We start from the raw sequence: 27,497 nt of genomic DNA, 5'->3' as shown, positions 1-27,497 counted from the left end.
ATAACAACTCTTTATTTTTGCATTTAACCACTTAATAGAACGAAACACGCTTAAATAGAACAACAAAAACGACGTAGATTCATTGGCATGACTTGGAGTTGAAGGGCGCAGCAGCAGCGCGACCACAGCGCCGCCGGTGGCCGGAGTCAGACGAGCGGCGCCAGAGGTTCGCTGCGGTTTCGAGCGCAGGGCAACCGGAACACGTTGCTGTTGGAGCGGAACCACTTGTTCGCGACTGGAAAGGAACGAAAAGGGTGTCAATCAATCAATCAATCAATCAATCAATCAATCAATCAATCAATCAATCAATCAATCAATCAATCAATCAATCAATCAATCAAACCACTCGGTCACTCAAACACGGATACTGAACTGTCATATGAACTTCAGTTCCCTGTCAACTAGCTGCGGCATTGAGGTTTACGTATGAGGCTATAAACCAGCGGACCAAATTTGTTGGTCCTAACCGAACCGACCTTGAAAACTACCCAGTCCAAAATTCCCAGAATTCGTGCGAATTCGGTGAGCAGTACTTAGACGGATGCTTCTGAGTCGAAATGCGTTATGGAAATTCGAAATGCACTCTGCCCAATTCTTATAATTGGTTTTTTGGGGAAAGGAAATGGCGCAGTATCTGTCTTATACTTGTAGTTATTTCCCTCTGATGATACGGATCAGCGGCCACTACCTGCCCTAAGTAGACGTATTCCCTTACTACTTCCATCACTTCTCTGCCAATTGTGGACTGCTGTTTCCTTGCGACACTGTTGGACGTTACGTTGATTTTCTTATGTTCATTTTTAGACCGACCGTTCTGATTTGCCTGTCTAACTAACTGGCCAGGCTTTGCATTTCATCACCTGACCGTATCAGCAAGACAGTGTCATCAGTGAACGCAGATTACTATGACGTTCGCCATTGACTCATGTCCCCAACTGTTCCCAGTTAAGGCATCGGAATACCTCGTGTAAACACGCGAGATCCAGTTGGTGCGCTTGCAGCAGAAGTCTGACAGTAAGAATCCACTCACTCCATTTAGAGCCGTAGAGGACGGGGCAGCCGCCATGTTTCGTCAGCTGCTCCCCTTCGCCGTCTGAGTTGAGGTTCCACCAGAAAGCTGCATTTCCCTAGGAGAAAAATGAGCAGCGGTTCACTGAACGCATAAACTGGGCTATACCTCCAGAACATCGTCCAGCAGTTCTGAAAAGCGCATGCAAAAATGGAAATTGAAATTGGTTTTTGGGGAAAGGAAATAGCGCAGTATCTGTCTCGCATATCGGCGGACACCTGAACCGCGCCGTAAGGGAAGGCAGAAAGGAGGGAGTGAAAGAAGAAAGGAAGAAAGAGGTGCCATATTGTAGGGCTCCCGAATAATTTCGACTACCTGGGGATCCTTAACGTGCACTGACATCGCACAGCCCACGGGCGCCTTTTGCGTTTCGTCTCCATGTATTGGTACACAGTGTTTATTGCCGCCTTTCTTACTATCCTCCCCCGTTTCTTTCCCTCTCCCTGTCCTCTCCCTGTGTTTTTATTCCCGCTAGCCACAGCTGAGGCGCTTCAGTTTTCGATGGCAGATGCCGCGGCTACCAACATCTTTTCCTTCCATTGTTTTCTTTAAATAATAAATAGCCACTAACAACATGTGTGCTGTGCGATGTCAATATAGATTGTCGAAATCATTCCGGAGCCCTCCACTACGGCACCTTTTTCTTCCTATCTTCGTTCACTCCCTCCTTTATCCCTTCCCTTAGGGTGCGGTTCGGGTGCCCACCGCGAATGTGAGACAGTTACTGCGTCATTTACTTTTCTCAAAAGACAAATTCGAGGACACCTCGTTCATGACGTGCGCATTTTGTCTCACACATTAGATAGATATTTGCAGTTGAGTGCATTTAATATGTGACTTTAAAAAGAAGTTCAATGCATAGTTGAATGCACTTAATACAGCTCTTTGTTCTTTTTGTACAGACGTCTAATTTAGGCAGAACTATTACGCTTCTTTAGCCCTTTTCCTTGTGTTTTACAAGAAGGCAAGAGGGTCGCAATTTAAAGGCACTCATACTGAGTAGCAGTACGACAACTTGCTTATGGCACACTGACATGTGTGGAAAGCGCCGCCCGGTGGCCTAGCGGTTATGGCGCTCGGCTGCTGACCCGAAAGGCGCGGGTTCGATCACGGCCGCGGCTGTCGAATTTTGATGGAAGCGAAATTATATAGGCCTTGTCTTACTGTGCGATGTCAGTGCACGTTAAAGAACCCCCAGGTGGTTGAAGTTTCCGGAGACTTTCACTACGGCGTCCCTCATAGCCTGAGCCGCTTTGGGACGTTAAACCGCTATGTACAAAACCAAACCAGCATATGAAGAAAATTCGCTTGCTTGCATAATCGCGAAATACGACGCTAGCTATAGCGTAAACGCCGGCAATATGGTCTCTTGCTTAAGTGACCGTCCAAGAGGGGTGTTGAAGCATTTCTGATCTGACGACGAGCTGTACGTACAGCGTGGTCACGTGATTTCGGGTCGGCGCATGGCCCACCCAGTAACGGCTAAGGTCTCCAGAGGCACATGTGCGTGGTCGCGTACTCCCCTTCAATCATAGGTATGGCTGTGCTTCCCTTCCACCTATGCTTCGCCTGACCTGCACATTCCTCCCCACCCATCTCGCCACATATCCTGCCCCGCTGGCGTTATTAATGCGAAAGCATTATATGGCTAAGCTGTGTCCGCAAAACTTGTCCAAAAAATGTGTCCACACGATGACGTCACTCCAGATGAACGAGTGTGTGAAAGTTCAATGATAATGAGTAATAAATTAATGGTGTTATATGCCGTGCCGAAGACTGATGCTGTCACGTTAATTACTGAAAACAATCAAGGAATTAATTAGCAAGCAGTTAAGAAAATAATTGTGTAATTAAGGAAGATTTTTTAATTAGTAAATTTGAAAACGGGGGTGGGGTATTGGAGCAGTTACCGTGCTCTGCCGAAACAAGAACGCGATGTCTGCGTTCAAGCAGGGCTGCGTGGGTTGGGCTTTCAAGACATGAGCAAGCTTAGATACTGGGCCTGACCAGAGCGAAGACGCCATATTTTGACATGCAGTAACCGCTAACTGTGAATACTGTAGTACCGTTCGCAGCACTAACACTAGCCGTCTTCGGGCAAAAAGTAAAAAAAAGCGACGATATCCTTGAAGATCCATACAAATGCGCCCGAATAAGAGTTCACGAACACAAAAGTTTGAAATCGTTCTTGTGACAACTGATCCAACCATGCCACCCTCTGCGCGAAATTGTGGTCAAACGAGGCTGGTGACGTCACAGATACTGCCTATTATCCGCCTACTACCGTGGACCGTGCTTACCCAAGCCATATATCAACAATGCCTACAATGGATGCATCACGCGGTACCGTTAGTAGTTCGCTGGCCGTGTGCCGTGCCACTTCGAGCCTTTTGCGCGACGCGTTTGCTTTTAGCAGAGACTGATGTATAGGGAGCCGAGGCATGTGTGGCATATACAGTGGATCGCTTCGAGATGATGATAAAGCCTCCGGGTCTCCATTCTGCGCGCAATGGGACGCAGTTGTGTACTATGCAATGAGCCGTGCGCTTTGCGTTTGTTTAACACGCAATGCTTGTCGCTCCCACTATTGGCAACCTCCATCGGATATCGCTCCGTTATCACGGCGAAGTTGACGCCCAAGCCAACGCCGAAATTGGCGCAGAAATTTCGATCAGAAGCGTGTTAATATACCACACACACACAAATAAAAGAACGGCTTCTAAGTTGGTCCGATGCAAAATCGCGGAGGAACTGGAATTTCACTGCGCTAAAGGCTTGCAGTATGCACCAGGCAAAGCCAGCGGTTCACAGCGACAAAACACGCACGGGCAACAGTACGCTTTGTCCTGCCCTTGTTAACCCTTTGCTTTATCCCGCATGTATTGCAAACATTAAGCACAACGAAATTTCAGCTGCACTGGCGTACCAACTATCCCACCAAAAGGCAACATAGAGTAGCTAGCAGCATTTGGATATGTCGGTGGTACAATATGCATCTGTAGTAGCCGCCACTTGTTTAAAAGTATAGTTTTGCTTATGGAACACAGATGGCGCCAGTAGTGCTACAACCGAGAGGCGGGAAGGCGGGAAGGAGGGAAGCATTCGAGATCTGGAACACTACGCGGGGTTGCGTGGTGGCGCCACTTTGCTGAGAACCCTTTCGGTTCAGTGTGCAATACAGAATGCGCCGTTATTGCTGTTTGGTTGGTTGGTCTTATAGAAAATGAAAATGGTTTATTGAGGAACGGAAAAGGCTCAATATATGTTGCGTTAACACGTTTTGGCGGGCTAGTTGGTTAAGCATCTTGAATAAACAGCGCTGTTTATTCAAGATTCAAGACAATATATGTGTCACTTCTAGATGGACATCCGAACCGCGCCATGAGGGAAGATTTGGAAAAGACAATGGAAGAAGAAAGCGAGAAAGAGTTGCCGCAGTTGAGGAAAAGAGAGAGACGAGAAATACGTTTAATGCATAGAATGTTTGGGTGGGCCCTCATTGGCTTCTGCCGCCGCTCTTGCCCGGTTCACCAGCGAAAGCTGGCCCTCCGAATGTGAGCTGGGCAGCGCCGCCTCCCAGTCCTCAGTTGTTGGGTTATTGCATCTTGGTATAGCCGGGTTTTTTTTTTTTTTGGCACGCCGATACCATATGGTATAAGTCAGCCACTTCTCCGCAGAAGGCGCAGTGCGGATCATGTGAGCTTGGAAACATATAGCTTAATTCGACAGGATTTATATAGGTATTCGATTGCAATTTCCTTAAAATAACCCCTTGCTCCCTGTTTATATTTTTGTGTGGTTAGGCGTATACTTTCTTCGTTAATTTCAAATGTTGGAGTAAATCCCTGTAGCTTAATAGCAGTTCAGAATAATGATGCTCCTTCGAATGTTGGGTGACCCGGAGCACTATAGCGCGCGGGCAGCGGCATGAGCGCCATCGTTTCTAAAATCCCAAGAGTTCTGGAGTTCATATGACTGTGGATTTAAAGTCTGTATCGTGTTTAGTTCTGAGTATTCTGTTTGCGTGTTCACCAATCCTTCTTCCTCTTTTATATTTACGACATGCAGTCTGGGAGTCCGTACTAACACACCAGGTATCCCTGGAAACCATCGCCAAAGCTATCGCCGCATCCTCAGCCTGGGCAATTCTCTGGCATCCAATTGATGCCCCATTGCCTAACTTCCCTTGCGCATCCGTGCATGCTATCGTTGATATCCCGTTGACTGGTCCTGCAGCGTCCACGTAAATTGCCTCTTCCATCGCGCCCCATGTTCTCCCGATGGCCGTCGCCCTAGCCTTCCTTCTTTTCCTATGATATTCGGGGTGAATATTTCTCGGAATGGGCTGCACCTCGATCCTGCTTCTAAGCTGGTCTCCCAAGTCCACTCTGTCCTCCGTAGACCAAATGCATGGGAGCCCTAGTCTACCGAGCACGTCCCTTCCTGTCCTGCTTCCTGACAGCCGTATTCTCTGTTTTGCGATATCGTATGGTCTTCATTAATTTCATATACAGTATTATGAATTCCCATGTGTAGTAGTCTTTCGGTTCCTGCGTTGACCGGGACACCAAGTGCTCTTTTGTATACTTTGCGTATTATGACGTCCAGCTTGTTCTTTTCACTTTTCTGCCGCAGTTGAGGGGTCCGGAATAATTTCGACACCTGAGGATCTTTTACGCGCACCGACATCGCGCAGCGCACGGGAGCCGCTGCCGGTTTTCAGCAGCCGGGAAAAATGGAAAAAATTAAAAGTGCTATTTGCTACCAGCATGTCGTTTCTTACGATTCTCACCTTTTTCGGTGTTAATCGTACACCCAGATGTGGGAACACTGTGGCTCCTCCCTCTTCGACGTCGCTCAGCTGTAAAAAGAGAGAGAGAGGCAAAGGTTTCAAACAAATGTCACGCGATGCACCATAATCCCCAGCGCTCTGACTTTCCGGAAGGTGAGAAAAACTGGAGCGTTTTATCGTAGCGTTACCCCTCACCGCTAACCATCAGCAGCGCATGCGCAGACGGCCCTGACACCTGCGTCATCTCCGGGCTGCTTGAGCTGTCTGCGCACGCGCCGTTTAACGCTGGTCGTGTAGCAGTATACGTTCGCTACAGAGCAAGTAGCGCGAAAAGAAAGCTGTATAGGGGCAGCGAAAAGGAACCGACAGGACACATGCTAGTTACTATGTCGCACCAAGTTAACCGGTGCCAACTAGCTCAACTTTTTTTTTTATTATAGCTGTTACGATAACGCAAGCTAACTCGCTCTTTTTTTGCCCTGACCGCAAAGAAGCTTATAAGTGTGAGGGATACTACTACTACTAGTAGTAGTCCTTTTTTTGGGGACAAAAATTTACAAAATTTGTCCTGGGTGAGCATAGGCTAGAGGCGGTTTCCCGCCTGACGCAGCCGTCCAACCCTTAACAGAGTGTTAACTACTTACATAATTCGATTGAGAGCAGTATTTGTAATACAATACATCCATACTTGTAATACAATGAAACCAAGTCATGACAGGGAAATTGCAGGTCCATTGCATATTGAACATGTGTGTATAACATATTTTGTGACCGAACACAAAAACACAATAATATAAGATGCAAAATAAGGAAAAATGCCCGCTTGTGCACAACATAAACCAAATAAATAAAAAAGTAGAGCTTCGGTTCAAGCCCTAGAGACAAACCCCGGGATCCTGGGAAGCTTTGAAAGGGCCGGCAAGATAAATACACACGGTGGTAAATGACACTACCTCGAATCAGATACGTCTCCGACACCGAGCAAATTTCTGGCGCCTGACAGCTGACAGAAAAAAAAATAAAAACAATGCTCACAGCTCTTGTAGTCCTAAAAGGCGTGGTGTAGTCCTTAGATAACAGTGAGATAATCCGGGAGCGGATTATTACAGTTACAGTTAACTATCACTTCCACTACATTTTTGTCGTCCTCCTCGCGGGCTAGTTTATACTAACTATAGCGGCCGCGTTTTGTTTCGAGGTAACGGAGCAGAAGGAATAGCCCAATGAATCAAGTTCGATTAGAATAGTAACGTGATTTCTGCAGGGATTTTACCTGGATTGTTGAAAAACACATCTGATTTATGGTCCCGTTTTGGCGTCTCTGAACAGTTAATTATTCAACAGCGACAACGGCAACAATAACAACAACAGCAAAGAGAAACTGCAGCGGTGAAAGGGTGATTATCTGCGTTAATTTCTACATGTTATGTATTTTGCACATGACATATGCAAGCATTGTTACTGCAGCTGGCATGCTCGGATTGATTGAGGGAACAGGTAATTGTAACACAGCATATCATATAGGCTGGCAGTCGTATATCTGTTGCCTATATAATGGCATCCTGTGAATTAATGCTCTGCCTGCTTCAAATATTTCCTTTCATTCACAAACAATGAGCCAGTAATGATTGATGAAGAGAACGTGTATGAATGTTACTCACGTAGAACATCAGTGTGGCTATTCGGTCCCCGGACACCCGCTCGAAGTCGTCCATCTGAAGAGCAAGAGAAAGACGGCAGAATTTTAGCGAAGTGCAGTGGTTAAGAATAGAATCATTAATGTCATATCATCGTCTAGAACCGATTCCAGCCGATGCTGCAGGACAAAAATTGGCAGTGGCTTAGCTCGGCTATACCAGGATATACGTAGCGAGAAGTACGTTTCCCTGGCTGAGCTTGCTGTGGTCTCAGTATGTTTAGCAATGAGATACATTGGGCTCCATCTTGGCGGATAGGAGCCGGCTATTACGCGCGGCAGTCTGGAATCTCCGTTTGGCAAGCCGTTCCTCTCTCTTTTTGGGCGTCTCCGCTGCTCTCTTCGCCTTCTTACGCTCATTCTCTCTTTGTTGAGTAGCCAAGAGCCAGGCGACAACCTCAGGATCGGAAGAGTTAGTCTTCGCTTGTCTGTACCGCCGTTTAGCAGCGGCTGGACTCTCCTCCTCTGCATCCATGTCAAACCTTGTGATGCAGCGCCCATTACATCTCCGCCTTTTATGCGCAATGCTGCGCATGCGACTCGCGGTTCGCTTCATATAGCTGCGTGCGGCGAGGCGGCGACGAAGCGCGCGGCGCACCTGTGGGGTCTCTCTGATTACCTTGGTATCGGCGCATGCGCACAACTGCTCATCCGCGTGACGTCACGCACGGCTCCGACGGTGGAGGGGTGCGCGGCCGCGGGGACGGCGAAGCACACGCCGCACCTGATGCTCCTCTCCGGTTGCCATGGTAACAGCGCATGCGCACAACTGTCTACTCTGGCTCACGGCGAAATGCTCGACTAGTAGCCCAATGTAACTCTGGCTACAAAAAACACTACCGACGATCCTGACGTACCCTTCAGTCTCGCCAAAATCATACCTGTGTATTTTGTGACGCCATTACACCATCAGATGCCGGGCTGCTTCCTCTTAGGCTGCCCTCCACCTGGTGGCCACTTTATTAGTTCGTAATAAATGTCATCTGTCTCTTCTACGCACTGCGTGCACTGCACTGCTCTTTGCCTCAAGTTATTCAGTATTTATATTTATTTAACAATGCGATAATTTCATCATAGATTATTGCAGGGAGCATGTACGACAAGCACTGCTAATGGTAAATGCAAACGTGTCATTTACCATACAATTTTGCAGTGCAATGTAATGCAATAGAGCAATATAATTTCAACTACTTTAACAGAAGTGGCAACAAGAATAAATTAATGGCGATAGATAAGTGACAGAAATGAGGCTTAGGGAGAGAGGTTACGAACACATTAACAAACAAGAAAGAAAAAGTAGAGATCAAGAGCTTCCCAGGAACATGCTGCTAAAGTTACCTTGCTATATCATCCACTTCAGGGATTGGCGACAGCGCCGCGCAGTAAGCCATTCCGTTGTTTCTTACACTAGCCACGTGGCAACATGACAGCTGGCACTCGGTCATCTTTCATAACTTCTGGTGCTTCACTAACGTGGTATATATCTGCGCTACGAGGTTTTGTAATATTTTCACTGAAGCTACTCGAAGTACAATACACCAAACCTAAAGAGGAGCCAACAGGTACAGATTTTCCCGTCAGAAAACATATTAGCTCGGAGAAAGATTATTTTGTGAAAAGCCCAGTTTGAGAGAAGGGGAGTCGGCCCGCAATTACCACGCGCAGAAAAATAAATTTCTGACAATCATGTCGGTGCGGTCGGAAATTGTCAACATAATGCGGTCAGCATTTGAACTCTCATTTTCTCATAGGTGTAACTTTAAGAGACCGGAAGGGGGCAGATTGGGTGAGGGAACAAACGCGGGTTAATGACATCCTAGTCGAAATCAAGAGGAAGAAATGGGCTTGGGCAGGGCATGTAATGCGAAGGCAAGATAACCGATGGTCCTTAAGGGTAACGGAGTGGATTCCGAGAGAAGGCAAGAGTAGCAGGGGGCGGCAGAAGGTTAGGTGGGCGGATGAGATTAAGAAGTTTGCGGGCATACGGTGGGCGCAGCTGGCAAAGGACAGGGTTAATTGGAGAGACATGGGAGAGGCCTTTGCCCTGCAGTGGGCGTAGTAAGGCTGATGATGATGATGACGATGATGATGATGATGATGATTCGCACCTTTCTGTTCGGGTCCTTGTAGATCTCAGCGAGGAAGTCGTGATGTGCCACATACTGACCACCCACTCCGTAATTGGCAAGCTGTAAGGTGCAGAAATGAAGGGGCAATGAAAACTTGAAGCGGACAGAACGAATGCCATCATAACGCTATAAGTGTGCAGAGGTCGGCAGCAGGTGCACCAAAGCATAACGGGAGCGTCGATTAACATTACTTGCTTTGCGTATAAACTAAGGCATATGTCCTGATCCGTAAAAACAAAAACATGCAAACAGTAAAGCTGTTCGTCGTAACTGTTACGAAGAATAAAACCGCAAAAAAGAGACGGGACAGAGGCAGGCGACAACACAGGGTGGTTGTTGTGTCCCGCCTCTTTTTGCAAGTTTGCTCTTCATAATGTACCCGCCGCGGTGGCTCAGTGGTTAGAGTGCTCGGCTACTGATCCGGAGTTCCCGGGTTCGAACCCGACCACGGCGGCTGCGCTTTTATGGAGGCAAAACGCTAAGGCGCCCGTGTGCTGTGCGATGTCAGTGCACGTTAAAGATCACCTGGTGGTCGAAATTATTCCGGAGCCCTCCACTACGGCACCTCTTTCTTCTTTCACTTCCTCCTTTATCCCTTCTCTTACGCCGAGGTTCAGGTGTCCAACGATATATGAGACATACTGCGCCATTTACTTTCCCCCCAAAACAATTATTATTATCTTCATAATGTTCCACCAACTGGCCTGCCCTCCGAAGTCGTGGTAACTGGGCCGTTCTAGGGTAAAAAATAATTGGGAAGACTTTTTTACTCAGCGTTTATCACTCAACGCTCCGCTGTTGCGTGTATACTAAGAGCTAACACTAGACAGTAAAGCAATCGTAACTACCAGCTTTCATGGGGCCAACAGCTTTACCAGGATAGGTTGCTACACTAGAAATGGTTTATAGGGATTTAACGACCCAAAGCGACTCAGGCTATGAGGGATGCCGTGGTGAAGGGCTCCGGAAATTTAGACCACCTGGAGTTCTTTAACGTGCACTGATATCGCGCGGCACACGGGCCTCTATAATTTTGCCTCCACTGAAATTCGACCGGGATCGATCCCGCGTATTTCGAGTCAGCAGCCGAGCGCCATAACCACTGTACCACCACAGCGACAGGTATGGTATGTGGTATGGTATGTGGTATAGTATGTGGTTCGGTATGTGGTATAGTATGTGGTATGGTATGTGATATGGTATGTGGTATGGTATGGCACACGGGATTTAAGTTTCCCAAAGTTAAACTTTCCCTAATTAGAAATGAAATCACAAGTAGACAGTAATAAGATACTGTAAAGCATCAACAGTGCTTTATCAGTTCACAGGATGCGCCAGGCAAAGTTCCTTTTATGAAAACGAGTGCAAGTAAGGACAAACATTCTTGCCTGATAGTGTTCGGCCTCGCCCTTGCTGTACTTGGTGCCCAAGCCCAGCAACGACTGCAGAAAGCGGTTCAGCCTCAGCGCCACGGGCGCATCTTCGTCGCCGAGCCAGGCGCTGCAGAGCATAGGCAGATTAAGGAAAACATTAAGGCAGGTGTGACGAAAGCTTACTTCTGTGCGAAATATCAGTCGATGAATGAACTAATCACGCGCACAACCTGGACACAGTTCTTAATGTGTAAATAGTTTGTACATATTACTTCTCCCCCTATCCTCTCTTCCTGTCACCTCACCTCTTTCAATTCATTTCTCCATTCTGCCTGCTATCCTTTATTTCCGCTGCCCCAGCTCAGGTGCTTCAGTGTCGATGGCAGATGCCGGGGCTGGCGAAAATCTTTTCCTTCCTTTTTACTATTATTTTTAATAAAACGACTACCACCAGAGCATAGGCCTCTCTGCTCATTTCCCCCTGCCACTCCCCTCGCTTACTACATGGTACGCACAAGGTTCCAGAACAATAACCGAAGATTTTTCGGCAAAAGATTTGGCATTTTGTCTAGGGAGCATTACAAGTTCGCACAAGTACTGCGAATAAGCTAGCGTCACATCAGAGAAGGGTCCATACAAATTAACAGCTCAAGTTATTTAAAGAACTCTTTTGGGCACTTGATTACTTATGCTGCGTCTTATATGATGACGCTCAATTTCGCAGTACTGATGCTTCGGCGGTGTTACGTTTCGAACGGTTAGTTGCTCTGATGAGTAAGTTTATGTATTCTATGTACCCAAATGTGTCAGGGTCTTGAATCTTTCATCATGGGAACGAAGGAGTGCAATGACCTTTCTTCATTATTGCAGAAACTAATGTGACCGTTTCATTACTTCCGTGCACTACATGGACTGCGAGGTTGGTGATGAGGGCATTTCCTTAGCACGCAACTGATGAGTCCTCACGTCTGCTGGACAACTGCAAAGAGCCTGTTCGTACTCGTTGATAATAATAATAATAATAATAGTAATAATAACTGGTTTTTTGGCAAAGGAAATGATGCAGTATCTGTCTCATATATCGTTGGACACCCGAACCGCGCCGTAAGGGAAGGGATAAAGGAGGGAGTGAAAGAAGAAAGAAAGAAGGAGGTGCCGTAGTGGAGGGCTCCGGAATAATCTCAACCACCTGGGGATCTTTAACGTGTACTGACATCGCGCAGCACACGGGCGCCTTAGCGTTTTGCCTCCATAAAAACGCTAAGGCGCCCATGTGCTGTGCGATGTCAGTGCGATTTCACGATCCATGGACTGAGCATTTGTGCAGCTTATGAAGTCGCATAAGCATAGAGAGACCACCGGACGCACTTGGAAGTGCATTCGTTTTTCGAACGCATTTAGAATACCTTGTTCTTTTTCAGTTTTATGAAAAAATATTGAAAATGTAAGAAATTTGGTTATTTTGAAGAAATTGACACGGGGTGATCTGTCTCAGTTAAAACCTTTAACATGTACTACCGAATGCAAGCTGGAGTGGTTCTGATGGATTCAAACGAATTCAGGGATTCGAATATTTAAAGCTTGTAGTTAAAGCATGCCAGGTTTTTTCTTTTTATTTATGCCATAGCATTTCAGACGCTGATGTAATCGTCCATTGAGGCCTCGGTGACGTTCTGGCTTCTTCTCAAAACGTAGGACAGAAAAGCCCTGGGATGACGTCATTTACACTGAGATTTCAGATTTCTATTAATTTCGCCCACACCGTGCCATGTGTCATGGTATTTCGCCAGGGAAAGAATAAGCGTTTCTACTTTGAAAATATACCACCCCCGCAAGATGACATTATCGGGCCTGCGACCTGGCGATGTGCGCTGCCGAGAAGCCTGAATGCCATAGCGGCTTTATTAGACGATTACGTCACTATTTCAAATGCTATTCGAAAAGGGCTTCGCTTTATTTACTTGCACGTTTCACACATTTGTTCCCTTAAAGTCGTCGAATTCTAAAAGCTCTTCAGTTGCCCTGTCAGTCAGTTTTCGCGACATTGATGGTATAATATCGCTTGCTATAAGAGCCCTTGCGATGCTGCGATCGCGAGAGATTAACCAATGTGACAGTAGGCACATTTTGCTTTGTAATCAACCTATAGTCTTCTCTGCTTTTATTTTCTTCGGTTCTATTCAGAAAGTGGCAGATAAAATTACTGACGATGTGATGCTATGTCTCGTCGGTACCAACCTCGTAAAACTGAAAGCGAGCAGCCGTTCATGTTCATATACGCAGCGTTTCTAATATACTGCTTACAAGAAGAGAAAGAATAGGCGAGGAAATGCCATGTCACTAAGACAACAACAACAACAACAACAACAACAACAACAACAACAACAACAACAACAACAACAACAACAACAACAACAACAACAACAACAACAACAACAACAACAACAACAACAACAACAACAACAACAACAACAACAACAACAACAACAACAACAACAACAACAACAACAACAACAACAACAACAACAACAACAACAACAACAACAACAACAACAACAACAACAACAACAACAACAACAACAACAAATGCGGTAACTGCACGGCAGACAAGCTGTTTTGTAGTAACTTTTGTGGCAACGGTGTTTTTCAACCTGTAGACTGAAAAGAAAGCTTGCGTTTCTCATCTGCGTTTCTCCTATCTCTAAGCGTGTGCTTCAAATGCGGTGCCTTACTTTGAGCTGGTGCGAATCAGCGATGTCTCCATGCCGTGCTCTCCGTAGTGGGTGGACCGCAGCAGCTGCACAGAGGATAGTGGACCGGCAGATAGGTTATCGAAATAAACGCTATTACGAAGCGTACTTTAAGCGTCTAGAATGGCGAATAAACAAAATTGAAATAAACACGAGGATTTCAAATAATGCTATTTAGGAGGTCCATCTGAAGGTTATGCCTTTGTGGATGTGTAAGAGGCTGTTCAAAGAAAGTACACAGGCCTGTCAACTGGCTCCATCACTCCAAGAGAGGACAACAACGACGACTGGCTCCAACCGACCCACTATCACTGCCCCCTGTGAACAGAAGTTAAAGGGTCGCGAGAAGTAAATGGAAAAGAGGCGCGCTGCAGCAGCAGAAAGACTTCACACAATCTACCTAGAAGACTATAAGTCACAATGCGCACACTGTGACGTAGAGGCAGACCGATGATTGAGCGATGGGAGGAAAAGATGTCCATCTCAGACCCGAGAGTTCAGCAGGAGCTGACCGAAAGGGAGCGGATGCAAGATCCAATGGACTCCCTGATTAGGGGGAGTGACCGCCAACTTTGGCTCCAATTAAAATGTTTTCAACATAATCACCGCCTACGCCGATTCAACGACGACGATCACGGTTTTGCGGAAAGAGTCCGGTACCCCTGCGTTCTTCGTGAATAATTGGTTTTTGGGGAAGGAAATGGCGCAGTATCAGTCTCATATATCGGCGAACACCTAAACCGCGCCGTAAGAGAAGGGATAAAGGAGGGAGTGAAAGAAGAAAGGAAGAAAGAGGTGCCGTAGTGGAGGGCTCCGGAATAATTTCATCCACCTGGGGATCTTTTAACGTGCGCTGACATCGCACAGCACATGGGCGCCTTAGCGTTTTGCCTCCATAAAAACGCAGCCGCCGCGGTAGGGTTCGAGCCCGGGAACTCCGGATCAGCAGCCGAGCGCTCTAACCACTGAGCCACCGCGGCGGGTTGTGTTCTTCGTGATGTGGGAAGATTGTCTTCCGAGTAAAGGAAATGGTGTAGTAATTTTCTCACTTCTCGGTGGACTCCTGAGGGAAGTGATGTAGAAGAGAGTGAAAGAAGGAAAAGAGAAAGAGGTGCCATAGTAGAATTTCGACCACCTTGGGATCTTTAGCGTGCATTGACGTCGCACAGCACATAACCACTACGTGCGGGGATGAGAGTACGCTTGAGCTGTGGCACAGCTCTTGTAGCATTCCGCACGTTGTCGCATTTGGGCGTCGATCGCTCACCCGTGGCGTGGCGAACGCGAGCAGGTCGTTGATGTCGCGGTCCCTGATGATGTCGTGGAAGATGATGATGTAGGGACTCAGGCTGGCCTCCTCGATCTTCACTGGCTGCAGTCGGAAGAAGCCGTCGCGGCCGTGGAAGTATCGACACCGCAGCTGACTGTCCATCTTGGGAGTCTGCGGGTAACAGGTGGTAATAGTTGCATACTAGTTACGTGGCAGAACCGCACAGAATAGAAATATGTTTACAATGAGATAAAGGCTGGACTCCAACCTTCAGCCAAAAATTTCCGTAACATGTCTCCCAAATTCTTATTTCTGGTTCTTTTTCCCTTCAGAAGTTTGCAAAATTCAAGTGTAAAAAAAAATGTCTGTTCTTAAAATTTTCTGAAGACCCTGTGAAGATTGCCTTTTTGCAAAACTTTGCTCCCTAAACTTTTTTTTAGAACAGAACATCATTCTATCTAACATACTTGATAGGTGATGTATAGAACGCATCGGTTCACTTTGTAGGCCCCTTGAAATTTGCAAAATTCAAGTCTGTAAAAAAAAAAGAATAAGTCTGTTCTTAAAATTCTCTGAAGACCCTGTGAAGATTCCTTTTTTGCAAAACTTTGCTCCCTAAACTTTTTTTTTTTAGAATAGAACATCACTCTATCTACATACTTGATAGGTGATCTATGGAACGCATCGGTTCACTATTTAGGCCCCTTGCAATTTACAATTTCGATATTTTTATTTCCTGTCGAGAGTCGACTTTGCAAGTAAACATGTGCATACAAAAGAGGTCCCATGTGACCTGACCCAAAGGTAATGCTTAGCTTACCTGTTACTCCTGCTAATAATAGCCAATGAGCAAGAGCAAAAAGTAACGATATGGTTTGAAGTTAAAGGGAAGCTGAAGCACTTTTCGAAAAAATTGAGTTCCATGCGGCATTTTATAGTTTTTAGACCGCTATAAAAGAATATCGCATTCGAAAAGGGTGGAAATAAACGCAAAAAGCTGCTTTTTGGAAGAATACGGGCACCAGCGTCTCAGGGCGCCGAGCGAACGCCGCGAATGGCCTGCATCGTCGTGACGTCATCTACGGGGATATCCGGCCAGCACCGACTGTGTTGCTGCGTAGCGCGTTTCTTCAGCTGGCTTGAGAACTGGGTTTTGAAAATTATGGACCCGTCGTTCACCAAAGCACGGGCCGAAAAGCAGCAAGCAAAGCAGGACGGCCGGCACACTACCCGTGAATGGCGTCACTTCCGCCAGTTCCTTCCCCCCCTTCGGCGCTTCCGGAGGCGAAGAGGGCGTGTCGGCGCCGGGTTTTTAACCAGCGATTGCGGCTCATTTTGCGAACAGAATCGAGAAAAAATTTACACACATGATTTTCAAAGTCCCTTCTTCCGAACCACGGCGTTTCATGCAATTTCAAAACCGTTTCAGCTTCCCTTTAAGCTTTTGGGATCTTTCCATATTTACTTTTATCGAGTCACTGATAGGTTCGCTTTACGTTTAGCGTAATTCGTTTGCGGAAGGTTTGCTCACCCTGAGCTGTTCTCCCCGGCACAGCCTCTTGTAGTTATGCGTTTCCTGGGCGGATGTGAGCTTCTCATCGAACAGCTTGGTCCGGAACTGTAGGGCCTTCTTGGTCCGCTGACTCACGGGCACTCCGTAAGTCTGCCAATGCTGGCCTTGTGGAATTTGAACAGATAAAAGACAGCAGCGTGGTTTCTTAACTTGATTTAACTCTCTTGAGCAAACACGTGCATTTCAATCATGCGTTCTGCCTTCGGACTCGCAGTGACAGCCAGCTGAAGTCAGTACAAATGTGTGTCTCAGCCTGTCTGTCGGTTAGTTACGGATCGCATCCGCTGTTTTGAATGTTCCCCTTACAGTACACGGCGCACAAAAGAATTTTTTCCTGGGTGTACAGCCCTGTTACACAAAGCCGGATAATCCCCTTCATTACAACATGAACATGTTCGGATAATGTATCCTTTTTTCAAGCTGAATGTGTTTTCAATTTTATTATGTTTATAACGTAATGTGTTTCAGGTTGATTCTCTTTCTAATGTACTTCAAACTGCATGTGCTTTCATCTGAGGTGTTTTGTTCTGTAAAGTGCTAATTTGGGTCTGCGAACTGAACTGTGATAACTTGAATCCGGTATAATGTCGTTTCTTGCATTGTACTACAACTACTGCTGAGTTGTACATAGCGCGGTCCTAAACTTTGCCAAGCGCGGCAGTTGTGCGGATTTTGCCCGTCGTCCTCTGTTCACCTTGAGTGACAAAATAAAGTTTAATTTGATTTGATTTGTGGCTTCGGCCGCGTTTTTTCGGCTGTTGTGTTGGATGTGCGTATAGCCAAGGAATGGTAAAAACAAAGTAATGAGAGATTTAGTTTTGGTTTATTAAACACGTTTTAGTTATTGCAAACTATATTAGGATATGAGCACTGTATGACAATCCAAAACAAACACAAAAACAAACAGACGCATAAACCAAACGAAAAACAGCTCACCAGCTTTTCCCATTGAGTCCAGTACGTCGTCGTGCTGCAGTTACCCAGAAAGAGAGAGAGAGTTATGGAACAAGGTTAGAACCTGCTCCAGGTGTTGTAGCACGCAAAGGACATCGCACGAGAGAACATAATGTGAACTTTGCCAGTGGTAACTGAAAATAATTCGGAGCTGGCGTGTTGAGCGACGCTTAAGCATTTGGAGCGCACCTTTTTGATAAGGGCGTCGAGGTAGGGCGAGAGTTCTTCTTTGGATATCGATGGTGGCTTCTCTTGGCTCGTCTTGTCTACGGCTCGCTCCACCCACTCCACTGCTCGGTCGTAGAAGCCATTGTGCACTGCCACTTGGCCCATGAAGTAGCAGTCCCGAGCTGTGCGGGAAGAACTGTGTGTTGGATTTCCATATTTGGGTGTTACACTAGGCTTATTTGTCCGCTGCATTGGAGTCAAGGAAAATCGTTTTATGAGCTGCAGAAAACCACTTGCACCTTACAATACTGCGGACGTCAGTTAAGCATCATGCTGAATTCAAGACTACATGCAGGCGTAGCTATTCGCGACTGAACTATACTGTGCCTACAAAGGGTCAATTTTTGATCATGAGTACAAAGTTCAGCGTGGTGGGATGAAATTAATGATTAGTCCATCTGTACAAAGTTAACCCTGGTGGAATGGCGTGAATGATTGATACATGCGTACTAATGTAAGCTCGCTGGTATAGCCTGAATGATCAGCCCATGTGTACAAAGTTAAGCCATGGTGCACGGCGTGGATGATTTGTCAATATGTACGAAGTTAAGCCTGGTGGTATGGCGTGGATTACTAGTACATGTGTACGAAGTTAAATGTTTTCTTATGTAAGGCAATGGCGCAGTAACGGTCTCATATATCGGTGGACACCTTAACCGAGCCGGAAGGGGAGGGATAAAGGAGGGACTGAGAGAAGAAAGGACGAAAGAGGTGCCGTAGTGGAGGGCTCCGGAATAAGTTCGACCACCTGGGGATCTTTAAAGTGCACTGAAATCGCACAGCGCACGGGCGCCTTTTTCGTTTCGCCTCCATTGGAACTAGGCCGCCGCGGTCGGGTTCGAACCCGGGTACTCTGGCTTCGTAGCCGAGCGCCCTGACCACTGAGCCACCGCGGCGGGTCACGAAGTTAAGCTCGGTGGCATAGCTTGTATTAATTGCACACAACTGAAAAGAAAGAGAAGGAAACAAAGGAAGGACAGGCGGCGTGTTTGATTAGGCATAACACGCAGGTGAATCGCATGAATAGGAACTGAAGAAGAACGATGAGAGAAACAAGAACAGGCAGGCATGTCGTGTCGGTTTGACGCCAATGAAAAAAAAATCACATAAATAATTTTCTTTCGTTTCCAAGGCAAGAATCATTGACCTGCTGTGTGAATCGAGAGTAGGATGCAGCGCCTTCACTGTGAGGACTGAAGCGGTAAAAGACTGCATGCTAAGACACGACAAGTTAACGCATGTCCCTTCGTCTGTTGTCAGTGTGTCCCTTTCGGGCACTTCAGTTTAAAATTTTCTGGCTATAGGATATAGCGTGCATTTGGGATTCAGTGGCATTGGGGCGTTGCCACCGCCTTTTGAGCCTCACCAGTGAGGGGAACGCGGCCGGGCACCGTGCTCTTGCCCGGCCCGTCCCTGGTGGTCAGGTGACCGGCGACCAGGTCGTTCATGTCGAGCAGGTAGGTGTCCTGCAACCGCACCAGCGACGCGGCGATGCCATTGAAGTCCTCGTCCCAGGGCAGCAACCGGTTGACGCGCATCGCAGTCAGGTTCTGCAGGGGGTCTGCGTCAAGAGAAGCGGCTGCCTGAAGAAGTACCTTCGAGTGGGTGGCATGAGTGGTGAATTCGAAGGAAAACTTCGCATGTACAAGACTAGCCTCGGGCAATGTGGAAGAAAAAATTTGTTTATGACAGACTACGTCTTAAGCGGCACTGCTGACTCCGTTATTAAGCTATTGCCAAAGGTAGACAAAACCGCGCGGCTCTTGGCACATGAGTAAAATCTGGAACAATCCTATTGTAAGCCCGCTGTTGATTATTTTTTTTCATAACATGGGTATGGCTATAGTGGAACTTGTTCGGCATGTTTTAAACCTGAATATGGCACGGTGCACTATTAATTACAAAATGCGGTAGCTACTCCATTTAGCTGCTCCCCGTGGTTGAGTCACTGACTTTCGGCAGGGCAGTCTCCAGCTGCAAAGCACGTTTTTGTCTCGGTTTCATTATAAGCATGCTTCACATTAAGAGCGGCTCGGACATGGAGGAAAGAACACTCAGGACAGGCCCTCCCTATATGAACTGCACGTCAAAAAGTGTGCCGGAAGTCACGCGCTTTCGCAAGGACTTCTGGGAGTCTTTTGCTGACGGCGCAGCCAATGGTAACGCTAGGCGCAGCGGCGTCGTCTGCTGCATTGTCTGCTGCGCATGCGCAAGTGTTCTGAGACGGTGGCCAAGCAGGGGTGGGGGGGCAGCAGAGAGGAGCGGGTTCAAAAAATGTGGCGTAACCGCCTCTCCTGAGTACTTTCCTTCTTTCATGGGCTCGGAGTTAGTTTAGGGGAACTATCTTGAGGTGTACCGAGTCGCACTGGGTTCCTCACCCGAAGAGTGCAGCTGTTGTATCTGCGCCTCGATGAACCCCAGGTCGACGATCATCCTCTTGGTGAAATGGAAGGCGTGGACAGGATGCTTCAGGTAGTCGGAGACCTCGGATTGTGTCCGCAGGTCGTGGTACGGCTGCCTCGCCTCCACAAAGCTGCGTGTGCACAGTGTGGTCGTCAAGCTTTCGTATACATAGTCCTAAAAGATGGCCAACCTATACTTCCCCCTACAAACGCTCGCAAGCCGTACATTTTATCCCTTTTCACATTACATCTCAGCCCTTATACTAATTAATTTTATTTCCTCTCCACACTGTGGACGTCATTTGTTTTTATTGGCCGCAAACGGGCCCATGAGCACGAAAGGGCGTACTAAACTCTGACTGCATTACAACTCCGCTAAAATTTTACCCTCTTCTTTTTGCCTTTCACTTCTTTCTTGTCATATGTAGAGGGAGATAGAAAGAGGGAAGGTATGGAGATTAACCAGAAGTCTGGTCCGGTTGGATACCCTGCATTGAAGGAAATGGAAGAAGATTGTAAAGGGGAAATAGAATTTTGATGTAAGGGTTAAGGAAGTGGGTGCGGCTGGGTTGCAACTTGTGGCGCAAGCGCGACACCCTCAGGAACAGGGACAACACCTTGTGTGCCTTCAGGCTGACGACGTGCTGTGCAGTAAAATGGGCATCAAGCCTGGTTATTCTCCACGCTTTCCCTCTGTTATTTCTATTGCCTCTTTCCTAATCAGTTCCTAGTCCTCTCTAGTAGACACTGACCCCGCCGGGTGCGGCTTACCTGATGATGCTCGACTGCAGCGCCTTGAGGCGCTCCGCGTAGGCGAGAAGCATGAGCCTGACCTCTTGCTCATACTGCACTAAGCTGAGCAGGTTTGACACAGAGGAATAGAAGTCCCGTTGCAGCTGTCCGCTGCTGTATGGAGGAAGCACAGCTAACGATGCCACGGCCACCAGAACACGCACGCCGCAATATCTGCATGTCAGGAAGAGAGAGAAAAATCACAGGGGCACCTAGTTATGTTATGCATTGGCAGCGCGAAAGCATTAGCAGCTGCTGATGCCTTTACCGTAAATGACGTCACTTCCTGTCTGCAGGTGACGTCCTTTCCTCCATCCAATGGGATTATTCTGTATGGTGAAGTCATTTCCCTCCAGTCAAAAAAATGCGTGATTTTTATGACCGAGTTCAGAAGTGACACGTCAGGGTATTACGCACGGGGAGGTAATCTTCTCTCCCCTATAGAAATGGTCTATAGACAGTCTATAGACTTCCCATAGACTGCATTGCCTTCATATAGATATTTCTTGTCTATTCAATGTCTATAGACTGTCCATAGATTTAAGTCTATTAAAAGTGTATGGCCATAAATCTGTAGATTGTCTGCAGACTGTCTATCGAATATGCATTGCCTATAGACTGTTCTCTAGGGTTCGTCTATAGAGAGTCCACAGACTTTATAGACAGAAGTCCATGGACAGTCTATAGACTAAAGAAGTTTTTGTAAGGGCTACTCTATTGCATCACGATAAACGGCTAAGAACAGCGGCTTAACAGCATGTTCAGATCGTTTTCATGCCAATATTTAGCGTAGCTTGAAGCTGTCGGTGTGTTTCTAACAACAAAAAAAATTCAGTGATTTCCACACAACTGATCATACATGCTAAGTAACAAAAATCATTGCTGTTATTTTCTTTGACCTGCGAAAGCATTCGACACCGCTGATCACTGCATCCTATAAAGCAAATTAAAGTGCTATGGCTTTCATAGCAAAGCTATTGAATTATTCTCACAGTACATCAGACAGTGCCGCCAGGTTGTTTCAGTTATTAATGCCGTGTCACCCCGTCAACTACTACATACAGGGGTGCCTCAGTGGTCGGCAATTAATTTTTTATCATTATATGTAAATGATTTATCAGAAGAAATCCAGCCAGCAGGCACACTCATGCACACCGACGACACAGCTCTACAGTTGTCACAGGAGACACCATCGAAGAAACTGCGGCGAAATTCAGTGCAGAAATATCCAACATTTCGCACTGGTTTATGCAAAGAAAACTTAGTGTGAAAGTCATAAAACCAACTACATGGCAATTCATTCCCACCAGACGACCAACTAACCTAACTGACATAAAAATGAAAAGAAACAAACTGTCAACTTGAAAAAGTTGGTTACTTTAAGTACCTTGACATGATAGATAACCACTTGGATTGACAAGCGCACGTCAACTCAATCTGTATGAAGGTATCGGCCGGCTGTCACGCATTGTTACAAACAAGAAATAATTTTGACGATAAGATGTTACGATGATGCCTTTTGCGTTCATTAATGACAATTTATTGCAAATGTTCTCAGTGGTGTACTTGCACCGAGTGTCTTGAACCACTGAGAAAGTTTAAAAACGAGCCTGGTAAACATTCACATACTCCAGCTATGATGGCCCAGGTAAGCCCTGGGCCATCATGCCATTTGATAAGCTAGATAGATTAAAAATAGCTATTGCCTTCATCACCTTCCTGAAAAACAATTCTTTCCATGAATATTTATTCTGCTGTTCATCCCGCACGAAGAGATATGCGATGACCGATAGAAGCTAAGGTAGTGAAAAATGAATAGAAGCTGAAAGCGTCCCCTCTGAATCGCGGGTACGTAGCAGTTGCCACCATGCTCGGCTTTTTTTTTCTTCATCGTATTGGCTTAAGCAACCCGTCAAACTTACCGATATTATATATATCAATAATTTTACCATTTTTGTTTATATAAAATTTTTAATCCTTAGTCTATAAGCGCGAGAGCTATCTCGAGTGAAACGTTTCCAACAGGAGGAAGAAGTTGCGGCCTCCAAGGCTTGTAAAAATTTATCCTTAACCATGGGGCTCATTTTGTGGGAGTGGGCGTCCTTCCGAACTTTGTCGCTCTCTCAAGACGCTGGTGAGAGCGAAACGCTAGTTGTTGTTGTAGGCGAAATTGTATAATAGAGGCCCGTGTACTGTGCGATGTCAGTGCACGTTAAACAATCCCAGGTGGCCAAAATTTCCGGAGCCCTCCACTACGGCGTCCCTCATAGAATGAGTCGCTTTGGGGCGTAAAATACCCATGAATCAAATCAAACCAAATAAAATTAGTTGTTTCGAATCCTTGTAGCTGCCGTTCTCTGAAGCCTAAGTCGAACGTCGCACAAATGTCACAGCGAAATAGACACCGAAACCATCGGCGAATCTGACACGAATTTCAGACCAGGGTGTATTCCTATACAAAAGTAGCGTCCACGACTGCTTGACGATTACGACGCTCGGCTGCCTAGTACGAGGACAAGGAATCGAATCCCGTCCGCAGCGGACACAGTTCGATGAAGGCGAAGCGTAAAAGACGGCCACGTGCTATGCGATGAGAGTGCACGTTAAACAGACAGTGTGGAAAACATCATCCAATTTTAAACTCGTCACATCTTCACCCAGAATGATTGGTTGCCACCGTACTGAAGTGATTGGCTGTGTAGCCTATATATAGCCTCTGAAATCCACACCAAAAAATCGATGTCGATGCATACATTTTACTTGTGAAATTGTGTCCGCTGATAGCGACACCTGTATTTCGTTTTTGGTCTTCTCTGGCTTATAAAAGTTATGTTTTCGGTCAGAGCGGCCTCTTTGTGACTAGAACCCTGTACCCTATCGATTTGAGCCAGCTTCCATTGGCCCTCAGCGCCCATTTAAAGCCCGCCAGGTAGAGATCAGGAACCCTCCACTACGGCGCCATATTTCTTTCCGCCCTCTTTCGCTTCCACTTTCATGCCTACCCTCAAGACGCGGGTTCGGTACCGGCCGCGGTGGTCGAATTTCGCTGGAAGCGAATTTGTACAGGCCCGTGTGCTGTGCGATGTCAGTGCAAGTTAAAGAATCCCCCAGGTGGTCGAAATTTCCGGAGCCCTTCACTACGGCGTCCCTCATAGCCTTAGTCGCTTTGGGACGTTAAACCTCATAAACCATAAACCATCGTCCCTACGCTCACGGCGCTGTTGAGGTGTTCATTTGGAGTGAAACAGTTAACGCGCGTTTCATTTTTCCATAACCAATTCGCATTACACACTATGCAACAGATAACGGATACAGATAGCAGACAGATAAGTAGTAGTAGTAGTAGTAGTAAAAGACTTTTATTCGACCAAAATTTATAGGCCGAGCATGTCGACCGCCTGGGCGACCAGAAGCCGCTGTTCTTCTTCCCCTTCAGCGCCAAGCCAGTCGAGCCAGGTGGTGATGGATAGAAAGGGTGGGGGGAAGGAACCCGACTGCTGAGCAGCCGGGCAATAGAAGAGGCAATGGGCCAGGTCCGCATAGATGCAGGGGCAGTTGGGACAGGAAGGGTCCGATCGATAGCGATAGAGGAAGAGGCGGGACGGGGTGATAACTGCATTCATCTGAATGTGCCGAAGAAGGCGAGACTCCGGCACCGTGAGTGATGGATGAGGGGGAGAGTAAAGGCGTTTGTCGAGGCGGAGCTCAAGGTAGACAGATAACAGAGAGAGAACAGACAGCCACTCCACGCAAATTGAGACCGCTCTCGATGTGTTCGCGCATAATGCATGTTGAGCAGTTACGCACGATACTGCGTGACAGACGAATTACGAAACGGTGCCTGGAAACGGAAGGTGCAGGTAGGAATCGGGGCGCTAGGCTCAACATCTTACTCACGGAAGCGTGTCCAGTAGGGAAAGCTCGGCGGGGAAAACAAAAGTAAACTAAAAGCGACTGAGCAGTTCTAGACAGAAAAAAAAAATGAGAAAAAGAGGAAGGGGAAAAGAAACCAGCACACCATAACGTGCATTCGAAAGCGCTCTTTGTGGGGCGGCTCGGTGATTTTTAAGTATACGCATTACGGCCGGCGGTGCGGAAAAGGAAAAGAAAAGTGCAGGAAGAGGAATAAAATTTTTCTCGCCTCTCTTACCTTCGAGTCGTGGCCCACATATCCGTGCCGATTGGTCCTTGGCTTGTGCGTGTATCTCTTGCTTCACCCTTGCAGCCAGCCCTCGGAGTTTGTCACACCGCAACGCAGTTTCTTCGAGACTTCAATATCGTGACCGAGTGCGCCGTTTGGTTCCCGGGTTGTTTTCCTCGCGAAGCTGGATTTTCTCTCTTCGTCGAATCGGCGAAAGACCGGAGGTTTTTCAGCGACGAAGGCAAGTTTCCTGTTTCACTGCCTGCGAATTTTTCAGTGTTTCGACGGCTTAATGAACTGTGGCTTTAGTATAAATGCAAGCTGTTCGGAGAGGCGGCCTTGTTGTCGGTATTGTCTACTCGAAGCAAGTTATACATGTACGCTAAGAAGAAGGCTTGAGAACAACACGCCTAAACTCCTTCCTTTAAGGATCACTCCTCTGGAGTTTGACCAGAAAGGCCTCGAACAATATTATGTCGGTGAAAAAAAAAAGGACCGCTAGAGTTTCTAAGCGCTAAGGTTGCGCAGCAGGCACTGTGAACCTCTAGAAGGATTTAGCATGGTATAGCCCCAAGTTTAGGGCCGTAACATAAGGCAGGATGATTGCTGTTTTTCTAAATTTAACAAAAAATATTCCGTTTAAGAGTACGTCCTTGTTCTCACTGCAATGAGAGCGCCTTTGGAACCAGCAGTTTGCCAACACTGCGGGGAAAGAGAACAAAATGAAATACTTTCCCCAACAGCTAGTTGAACTGCGTTTTGCAAAAATATTATTTTAGTGTGAGCCCAAAATACGGCCTCTTCGTTGGACGATGACCAATGGAAACCAGCGCTCACCTTCTTGACCTCAGTCTTTTTTCAATGCGTTAACGTTAGACCGCCGATGAACCAGGCCTCGATGCATTGTTCACTGTGAACCGCTGAGTGCTCAGACGACCTTCCGAAGTTCACGCCCACATGAAGCTCCCAACGAAGCAAAAGAAAAAAAAAAACTTCGAAGCTGTCGTAGTGCGGGGTTTGCGAGGCACTTCGAACCTCCTTCGCTGGAGCTCACCACAAATCCTCGAGGGTTCGAGTTCTTCTGGCGTCTCTAGAAGCTCTGTCCACCTGCGAGTCCTAACATCGAAGACAGGACACGTCTTTTGGGCAGTGCACAACCGCTGCAAGCACACGACCGCCTTAAAACGGTCTCACTGCGTTGACAAATCCTCCGAGGCGATGAACCTCTTTGGCGTCCGCTCGGTTTGGCGTCGTCTCACTCGATATCCGTCTGGTCGCTGCTTTTGGCGTCCTTGTTGCTGAGAAAGAGAAACCGCGGCAATAATGCTCGGGCCGGATTCAATAGAAAAAAAAAAAAAGAACCGAGCCGCGCAATCGGCACTCACACACACCACGCGTACAACCGCGTCGGTCGGCGTCGTCACGCGGATCTCTCGGCTTACTCACGCCAGAAAAAGCCGTTCGACTACTTGGAAAAGAATATTGGAAAACGGACCTCGCTTACGCAGTCGGGAGAGGCGGAACTGTGAACCCTCCGCCGAACGGAGAAGAAACGGATCACCCTAGCTTACGCGCCCTTGCACAAGCGGGGAGAAAATGTAAACGAGTAGCAGCCGGGGATGTCCGGACCTCCCGCCGCTCACTCTTTTAAGGCGATCCACAACGGTGGTCTCGAGCGATGGGACGATGGTCCGAGCGTTTGTGCGCGGTCAAGGGACAGCGGTTATTGGAGCGAGCCGACCTCTCGAACGCTTCTGCACCGCCGTCTTTCCCACGCCACGCAGGAGGTACCCGTGGCTAGCGCCTTTTGGTGGTGGCTGACTTCGCTATCGCCACGAGGCCAGTGGCCACGTCGGCCCTTGCGCCGCCGGACTCCCCAAGAAGATGCCCCGTGGCTCTGTGGACTGTTTTTCTGCGCCTGTCGACGCAGACACGCGAACGTGTCTTCGCTGCGCGCTCACACTTGTGCGTTTTTTCCTTTTTTCTTTCTTCATTTGCTCTTCGGGTTCCTGCGCCTTGACTCCGGCTGTGGATCATATTTTCTCTTCCTTTCTCGCCGTCAGCGGTTTCGCAGATATTCCCTGCGGAGAAGAGAGAGCGTCGGAAGACCCGACCGTCGGCTGAGTCGACGCGGTTTCTGGCGTTTACCGACTCGGCGTCGGCAGACTCGCTTTCGTGCGGAAACCTCCACGTGCTTCCTTTGATATGAGCAGGGCCAACGTCCCGCTGGTGAGGCGTGGCGTATCTGTTGCACCTCTTTTACGTGCGCACGCGCGAAACTGCGTTACCTCTTGTGGGTGTCTTATGGAGGAAAAACGCTAAAGCGCC

At 47.3% G+C, this 27,497-nt stretch overlaps 1 protein-coding gene across 2 annotated transcripts; it reads right to left on the bottom strand.

The window, feature by feature from the left end:
• On the bottom strand, positions 1 to 27,051 carry LOC144108865 (prolyl 4-hydroxylase subunit alpha-1-like). Of its 2 annotated transcripts, XM_077642092.1 has the most exons (16): positions 26,007 to 27,051; positions 25,179 to 25,431; positions 21,008 to 21,202; positions 20,213 to 20,367; positions 19,201 to 19,395; positions 17,796 to 17,956; positions 17,589 to 17,622; positions 16,611 to 16,756; positions 15,077 to 15,250; positions 13,792 to 13,856; positions 11,075 to 11,186; positions 9,666 to 9,746; positions 7,523 to 7,576; positions 5,862 to 5,930; positions 1,031 to 1,127; positions 1 to 235 (listed from the first exon to the last, which is right to left on the bottom strand). In XM_077642092.1, the coding sequence occupies exons 2-16, from the start codon at positions 25,196 to 25,198 to the stop codon at positions 147 to 149; spliced, it is 1,647 nt and encodes a 548-aa protein (XP_077498218.1). In that variant the 5' UTR covers positions 25,199 to 25,431; positions 26,007 to 27,051; the 3' UTR covers positions 1 to 146. The 2 variants fall into 2 exon arrangements, with proteins under 2 accessions (XP_077498218.1, XP_077498219.1); XM_077642093.1 differs by lacking the exon at positions 26,007 to 27,051 and having other exon boundaries at positions 25,179 to 25,589.
• Positions 27,052 to 27,497: the final 446 nt, after the last annotated feature.

The sequence above is a fragment of the Amblyomma americanum genome, chromosome 10 (assembly GCF_052857255.1).
Source record: "Amblyomma americanum isolate KBUSLIRL-KWMA chromosome 10, ASM5285725v1, whole genome shotgun sequence".
Lineage (NCBI taxonomy): Eukaryota > Metazoa > Arthropoda > Arachnida > Ixodida > Ixodidae > Amblyomma > Amblyomma americanum.
This window is presented reverse-complemented; position numbering and strand designations above follow the sequence as displayed.

Excerpts from the sequence above, each read along its gene's own strand:
- LOC144108865 (XM_077642092.1), bottom strand. The coding sequence starts at position 25,198 with ATGTGGGCCACGACTCGAAG. Across the intron at positions 17,957-19,200 it reads CGGCCGCGTTCCCCTCACTG|CTCGGGACTGCTACTTCATG; the intron begins GTGAGGCTCAAA and ends CTTCCCGCACAG. Across the intron at positions 9,747-11,074 it reads GCGAGGCCGAACACTATCAG|CTTGCCAATTACGGAGTGGG; the intron begins GCAAGAATGTTT and ends TGCACCTTACAG.